At 33.4% G+C, this 8,854-nt stretch overlaps 1 protein-coding gene across 1 annotated transcript; it reads left to right on the plus strand.

Annotated features, from left to right (window-relative positions):
* Window positions 1-1,977: 1,977 nt before the first annotated feature.
* LOC133299851 (protein MAIN-LIKE 2-like) lies at window positions 1,978-3,807 on the plus strand. Its single transcript, XM_061499351.1, has one exon. It carries the CDS (start codon window positions 1,978-1,980, stop codon window positions 3,805-3,807), a length of 1,830 nt encoding a protein of 609 aa, XP_061355335.1.
* Window positions 3,808-8,854: the final 5,047 nt, after the last annotated feature.

The following is an 8,854-nucleotide window of genomic DNA, read 5'->3' on the forward strand; positions in this document are numbered from 1 at the left end:
AACCGAAAAAAATTGGATCGGATTGGATTGGATTTGAAAAAAATTTCAAACCGATCGGATGATGTAATGACCAAACCGAAGGAATTGGATCGGATGGTTTTTTGCTTCAAAACCGATCCAATCCAGACCGCGAACACCCCTAATTTTGAATCCCTGTTTCTGTTCTAGTCACCTTTTCCCTATTTTCAACTTCCGGCCTAGCTTTTCCCAGGAAAAAATATGGGGATTAAATGATTAATTTTATCATTTTAATTGAGAATATTTTCTCATCTTATATATACGATATATGTGGGATCCAAAACAAAGTGAAAAAAATATAAAAATCAAGATTAGTCATATTTTTTAATTATGAGTGTAACATGAGAAATTTCTCTAGTATAAAATGAAAAAATTATTTCTCAAAAAATAGTTGTACTTTTAAAAAATATAATTTTGTGTCATTTTTTATCCTAATCATTAATTTTCATCCATTAACGATTAAAATTTATTGGGTCAAACTTATTAATTAATTAATAATATACAATAAAATTCAATAAATTTTAATCATTCATCGACGGAAATTAACTTTTAAAATTTAAAATGATATAAAATTATATTATTAAAAAAACAAATATTTTTTCCTTAAATAAATCATGTTATACGCCAAATGGAAAAAAATTATATTAAGTTCACATAAAATTCAAACATATAAAATAAAATAAAAATAAGAAAGCTGAAATCAAATGTGCTGCCCAATTTTCTAAAATATTCTTTTCTCCTTAATTTTCAATCTAACATTTTTCCTCAGGTCCCTACAACTGTTCCACCGCCAAAGACACTCCTTTTCATTAGTCTTCTCTTCTTATTTTACGTCAAATGTCATACATGTAATATATTAGAAATATTATTAAAAATGTAAACAAAACTAGGTAAAATAACATAAAATCAAATCAAACAAAACTAAATAATAATGAAAGAAAGAAATAAAGCATATGCAATTTTCACATCGCATCAAAGTTCCTCGTGAATCCACATCCCTGTACGAAGAAGTGACACATAGCAACTCTGCACCAAATGGAGGCACATCCAGAGTATTAATTCAGGCGTCTCACTTCCCAAGGGAGACTCATATATACCATAATAGTTTCATCTCTCTGCTCTCAGAATAGGGGAATAGCTCCTAGTCTACAAAATTTTAAAGTCCATTTATATTAAAGGAATTCTATTTTCTTGTGTGGTATAAGATAGTTATCTTTTACTGTAGACACATGATATGGTGGGGTCCACCACCTATTTAAAAAAAAAAAAAAAAATGATAGCACAATTATTAATATGAGAACAACATAAGATAATTATCTCATGTAAAATGAAACAATAATTTTCCTATATAAAAATTGTTTCTATCTTTATCTTTTTCTTTATTCTTATGCATTTTCCATTAAATATTTGGGACTCTCTCCCAGATTAAAATTGGGTTATATTTATCTTATGTTGTATAAGATAAATAAGTTTTCTACATATATAAAGTGGATTTTATTTTGTATAAGATAAATAAGCTTCCTACATTTATAAAGTGGAGATGAGTCTCATATCTATTTTTTGTCTCTCCTTTTACACGTGGATCTCATTTATAATTTTATTTTTATAGGATAACTATTTTCCTAAATATAACCCATCAAAATTTGTATATAACAAGTTTTTTTCTGAAGGTAAGATCTTTTGACACCGATGTCAAATTTTAAATTTGACACCTTATCTTGTAGCCGTTATATCAAAAAAGATTAACGACTCTGATTTGTAAGCATGTAACTCCATTAATTTTTTTGATCTAACGGCTATAAGATGAGGTGTCAAATTTAAAATTTGACAGCGGTGATCCTACCTTTTTTTCTGTTATGCATCACCAACTTTAAGTTTACAATTTCATGCAGCCACTGTTCATGCTAGCTCTACCCTGAAAACACTTTCGCTTACTTTCATTCACTAAGCACTCCTTCAATGGAGTCATCATTGGACTCCATTATCGAAGTTAAAGAAGAGCTCATGGTTTCACCGTCATATGGGGGAAACCCAACTCGCAGAACTGCCTTTTTTCTCAAACCTTGTATGAGTAGCATCAAAGAGTCAGCATGTGACTTTCTTCTTCCCCTTTCCAAGGCCACTTCAAATCCTGCAAAGCTGCCAATTAAAGTGAGATACAATGGATGGAGAAACCCACAAGAAGAATGGAAAACATGGGTCCAACAATTGCAACCCAAGTATGAATATCTTTGGATAAAAGCTGGGGTAGACAAAGCCATCAAAGCTTCTACATATGAAATCCACAGGAATGATGAGTTGATACTTGAGCTTGCTCAAAGATGGTGTTCAAAGACCAACACATTCATCTTTCCTTGGGGAGAAGCAACCATCACTTTGGAAGATATTAAGGTTTGTTGGGGTTACTCCGTTGTGGGAGCTCCAGTTTCTAGCCCTCTTGAGACCAATGAGCAAAAGGAAACAGAAGCGGAACTAGTTGCTGCAAGAAGAATCTTTAATAGCACTAAAGCCAGAAAGGTGGTTCATAAGCCATGGATGATGCATTTCATGGAGAATGAAACCAAATTGGAGCACGAGGCTTTTTTGGTTCTATGGTTGTCAAGGTTTGTATTCCCTGCAAATTCACCTGACACCATTTTGAAAAGCGTTTTCCCTATTGCCATACATCTAGCTAGAGGGATTGAAATGGCTATTGCTCCTGCTGTTTTAGCAAGCATTTATAGGGACTTGAGTTTGCTCAACAGCAAAATCAACAGTGCTAAGTTCAGAAGTAATCTAGCTCTATCTCTATGGGCTCCTTTTCAGTTGGTTCAAATATGGGCTTTGGAGAGATTTCCATCACTGCAGCCTCATCCACATCCAATTGAGCAAGGCCAACCAAGGATGGCTAGATGGGACAGAGTGAAAATGATGACAAATAAAAACTTGAAATTGACTTTGGATTCTGCTGGAGCTAGAAATGGCTTTATGTGGCGACCATATAAGAATTCACCACCCCTAAAGGTCTACAATGAAAATGACATGTGGGAATGTGATAATCCTTCTTTGGATAGGGAATTGCTGTCCTTTTGTCGATGCTTGAGGGTCTCTGAATTGGAGGGTATGGGGTGTATAGAGCAGTATCTTCCACATCGTGTTGCTATGCAATTTGGAATGGATCAGGACATTCCTGCTATGGTTGCTCGCTGTAAAAAGGATCCTTGGATAAGTTATAGCCAGCCAATAATGGATACAAATTTGTGCATTGCATTATGTGCTTGCGAGCAATATCTTACTTCAAGGTACTATGATTGGTGGAAGCAATTAAAACCTGGCAAGGAAGGAGATACAGTAAAGGGTTGTGATCAATGTGAAGTTAAATGCTTTGATGATGAAGTAGTTGGACATGGCAAGGCTTTGTTTAGTCCTGAATATGGTGTTTTTCCATCATCAAAGTTGGATGGTGAAACAGCTGGATCAAAAAGTAAGGATGTTGTTCTTAAAGGATCAATTAGTACCAAGAAAGATGGTCAAATAGAAGATGCTGTTGGGAGTGTAAGAAGGGTAAAGAATGATGGGAATGAAGCCAAAATCAAGAGTTCATTTTGTTATATAAATAGTGCCAATGGCATGGAAGGGGAAGGTGTCAGTCCTTGTGTAGCAGAGATAGCATCTAATCTTGAAAACCGGATTTTGAAGCTTGAAACAGTGGTTGCTAAGCTTAAAGCAGCGAAATTTGGTGTTAAGACAAAAGAACTGAAAGTTTATTTCCGACGCAAAAAGAGGCTGAATCCAAGTATTGTATTTTAAATCATGTTATCCCTATTAGTTTATATCAATCTATTGTTTATATTTCATATTATGTTATCACTTATCTGAATTAATTTATCTCAATCAGTTTGTTATATTTCAAAATTATTTTATCTCAATCAAATTAGTGATAACTCAAATTATGTGATAGAAAAGCAAGCAATTAGAACTTTTTCTTTTTATTTTTAAACACTACTGTCTACTACGAAGGAGAACATTGCATAGCCCATCAACGATGGCCTATCCCCACCAACCGGTATTAGGTGTTAACGGCTAGAGTTGTCAAGATCGGTGTTCTTTTTTACTAAAATAGAAGAAAAAAATTTCTTTTTTATCCATTTCTTTTTATATTTTTCATTAAGTTCTGAAAATTTTCTATTTTTAATAAAAGAGAATATCGAGTTTAGCAGTTACATTAAAGTTTTTCTCTTTATGTGAGTGCACCGACAAAGGGCTCCTAAATAATTAAGGTTTTCGTGGGCAAAAAGTTCAATAGGTTAGGATCAACCCATAAGTCATCCTAAATTATAATTTTAAAAAAATAAATAAACGTTTAATATTTTTGTAAAATTTGTTTTTTTTTTTAATTTTTTTGTTTTATAAAATAATATTTACTCACAAATATACTAGTGAAATGTAACCACATTTTTAATTATTTTCCCAATAATCCTTGAATAGATTATTTTATATCAAAATTATTAAAGTTTTCGCTTCTTATTATATCATGTAAAAAGGATATTTATTATCCAGTAATATTTTCGGTGGAGATTTTTACTATTCAATAAAATTTTCAATACATGCAAAAAAAATTAACGATTTCATATTTTCAGTAAAAATTAGTTAAATAAGAATTTATATATATTTTATTAGTCCTCTTTAACTTTTTCATTGTAATAACGGTTAGCAATATGAACGTTCAAAAATTAATTTAAATACTTTTTATTTTTCATTTTATAAATTTTGTCAATAAAATAGTGATTATTGGTATGTTATTGAATGGATGGGATTCATATGATATAATCATGTTAAAATTAAATATGAGGGGATCAATTCTCATGGACTTATAATATTAATTATTAATTACTAAGAAAATAACTTTTTTTTAACAATTCAGATGGTTGGATTTAAATTTAGATGACTCAGAGAATGTAAATATATATTTTAATACAAGTTTATCTCTTTTATATTATTTAAATTCTAATATAAGTGCATTTTTAAGTACTGAATTTATATATTTTAATGTTATAGTTAATTTTTTGCAAGATAGAATATAATTATAAATAGAAAAGAAAACTTCTTTCACTTAAAATAATTCAAAATAACAACCAAAATAAATAACTAAATTATTATTGAATAGTTAAAATATATACTTATTATATATTTTTTATAAAATTATATATATAAAGTATATTTTCATTATAATATTATCTTTATAATTATTTAAAAATTTATATAATCATATATATATATATATATATTAAACTAATCAAAATTTTAATAAAGAAACCATCAACATCACATTACCGAAAAAAAAAAAAAAAACCATCAACATATATAGTACATAGGTGACCCATGCTTTATGTATAAAAAAAGGAATAAAAAAATTGACCGGTCAATAAACCCCAACCCAACCTATTAAATCATTGCTTTGGGTGTTAGGGACTTAGGGCTAGAAAATACGCTACCACAAAAGTGGGGTTACTGGGTTAGGGTCATATAGGCTACAGCCCATAATAGTGGCTGAAAAACTTTTGTCTAATTGGAATGCATTTGACCAATTTGAATATGAAAATGCCACTTCCTTCCCTCCTCGCCAAGCTATCACAACTAGAACTATCCCTGACTATTAATTAGGTGGCCTTCAAAAATCTTGCCAGCCAAGTTCATGGACTTACTTCGAACAACCTACGCAGCTTGTTTATTATCAAACCTCAATTAGGGATAAAAGATGCGATCAGGATTGTCGATCAGTTGCATGCATCAATCGAGAGCAAGAATGAATTTGTTGCACGTTTTAGGATTGTTAAGCGTCACTTCAATCCAAAATCTTAAGACGTTAGACGAGGATTTTTTTAATGATTTATATTATATTCTCTAACAAGGATCGTGATATGGCTGTGCTTCTCTTGCTAGGCCCAAACTCTCACGTTGAGCCATCATATTATGGGTAGGTAATGGGTTTTTGATAATGAGTAAAATATTTTTCAGTAAACCCAATATTATTTTGGGACGAAAATCAAGTTATTTTTGTATTTGTAATATGGGGCACGATATACTTACCATCAAAAAAGTTTACAACCTTTACAACCAACCTAATCACCGTTGATTTCTGTCAATCTAACGGTTATAATTTGTTGAGAATAATAATTAATTAATAATGCGATATAATAATTTCTAATATATTATAACTGTTAGATTGACAGAAATCAATGGTGATTAAGTTAGTTGTAAAAGTTGTAAACTTTTTGTGGTAAGTATATCATTCCTCTTGTAATATATTGTAGAATTATATTTTAGGTATTTTTTTATAATTTTTTTAATATTTTAATCCAAAACGATATCATTTTGAGTTCCGAAGATTATTTTATGTGACCGAAAAAAATACCTGATTGCCTCAGTTGCTAGTTCTCTCTAAAAGAGGGGAGGAAATTTCATTCAATATTTCCATTTGACCTTTGGGGACTTGGCCAACAAGAACATTGGTTCGTGCGATCCTTCTTTTCTTAAACATGGCAGAAAACTTTGGGAATCAGATTTTACCATTCCCACAAATTGCATCAAATGATCTATCTAGAAATGAAATATCAACCCATTTAAGGGATTGAAAGCTATATATACAGTGACCTAGAATGAGAGTTTAGTTAGATAGGAAAGTTAAAAAAAAGTTGTTTGATTGGGCAAAATATTACTGAAAAAAATTGAGTGAAATTCCTGAATCTATGTTTGGTTGAAGATAAAATATTTATGGGAAACCAGGCTGAAATTACAAAATAACTCTAATGAGAACTAATGTTGAAGTCATCAAAGGGTAGTTTTGACATCTCCCATGTTCACCTTTTTCACTTAGCTAGCTATCACTCAAATATCACCCTCCAAGTAGGATTTGAGCACCATATTTTTAGTCCAATTTTGCATATAAAGTTCAATTGCTAGGCAAATGGGTTAGCTAGACAAATTTTTAAATAACCTCTACCAAACATGGACAAACTACTTACCCACTTTCAAATGTATAGCAATATTTCAAGATGACATGTACCAAACACACCTTAAAGGTGTAAACGTCAAGCTAACCCATGTTGAGAGGAGGGGTGTGTGTAGAAAGGGGGTCACTTATTAGGATTGTGTGCAACAACTTGTAAGCATTAGCGGAGAAGCATAAAGATCCCTTCTGTTGGAGAGAAGGAGGTTTATATAGAGGGTGGAAGATTCTCCTAGTGTGCAATATAGAGGTGTGCAAAATAATCAAAAAATTGAATCGAACCATGAACCGAACTAAATTGCACTTAAAATAACCGGTTTTGAAAAATCAGTTCATGAATCGAACCGGTTTTTAAAGAACCCGTTCATGAACCGAACCGATTTTTAGAACCAGTTTAAGGCCGAACCGTTTCAGAACCGAACGAACCATTTTTGAACCGAACCAAATTGATTTTTATAATTTTATTTTTTAATTTTTTAATTTTTTTCTTTTCAAAATAGGTAGACCCGAACTGATTCCGAATTGAACCGAACCAGTTTTGGACCGAACTGAACCATTTTCGAACCGAACCATTTAAACCGATTTGGTTCAATTTTTCTAAAAATTTGGTTTGGTTCTATCCATGCACATCCCTAGTACAATGTGTGACTAGGGATGGCAAAAATGAGCCAACCCGTTGCCCGCAAAAAATGAGCCGGGTTGGGTTGTCAAAAATGAGCTGACAACCTGAGCCTACCCGACCCGAGCCAACTTGAAAAAAATCGAGTCAACTCGCGGGTCAAACGTGTCAGCTCGCGGGTTATCTTTTTTTTATTATTAAAAAAGTACAAAAGAAACCTAAAGGCTAAAAACGCATACGCAGCCGTCACCGACAAGAGCTACAACCACACCCACATCAAAGGCCACCATCGTTCTTCCTCTCTCCGCCAGACAAACCCACAACCATCTTTGACTGTACACCCAGCCATCTCACCGCTGGAAACCACACTGTTGAATCGCCACTGCCCACCATCTGCACACCCACTGACCATCCACCGCACCACCACCAAGACCCACAAGCTTCAAAACCCTTGCCCCACCACCTTCTTCGGCCAACAACCATCGCGAGACCACCATCATCACCGATCCAACATATCTTGGAAACCACCACCGGCGAAGGCTCATCCTCATTGTCGAATAGAAAACCACCAGCCCATCACCGACAAGACCCATTCCCTTTAAACCTCAGGCCAACTTTCCTCACCGATTCACTTTCATACCAATAAGTATGTCTAAATTATTTAGAATGTTTTCTTAGATATTCTTCTAACTTTTCAGTATCCTCCCTCCGAAATATGTCCGAAAGAGCACCACATGTTTATGTTGTTTCTTTAGAGATAGCAGGCACATCATTTGGAAAGATCTTTCCATTGATTTTATGGCACTTCTTCAGGCATTCAGCAACCTGAGCATAATGCTCTTTCTCATCTTGGGCCTTGTGTGCTTTCCTTAATTTCGAAATAATAGAGTGTTGTGCAGCAGTTAATGTAACTTGAAGTGTATGAGTGAACAATTTTTCGAGCCAACCTGCGAGCCAACCCTAACCCGGCTCGGGTCGGGTTGGGTTGGGTTTTCTGGCTCATTTTTTTTTCGAGCCAACCCTAACCCAGCTTATTTTTTTCGGGTTATAAACGGGTTGGGTCGGGTCGAGCCAGGTTGGCCCGTTTTACCAACCCTATATGTGACCTCAAAATTGTTATCCTAACGGGTCTTACCCGCATCTGTGAGGACAACCGATGCAATGCATCAAAGTAAGGGGAGACAATATTTAAAGTGTGGTTGAGAGTTGAGAACTATGTTGCACCAATA

The sequence above is a fragment of the Gastrolobium bilobum genome, unplaced genomic scaffold (assembly GCF_033153095.1).
Source record: "Gastrolobium bilobum isolate Gb01-03AN ecotype WA unplaced genomic scaffold, APGP_CSIRO_Gbil_v1 utg9035, whole genome shotgun sequence".
Taxonomy (NCBI): Eukaryota; Viridiplantae; Streptophyta; class Magnoliopsida; order Fabales; family Fabaceae; genus Gastrolobium; species Gastrolobium bilobum.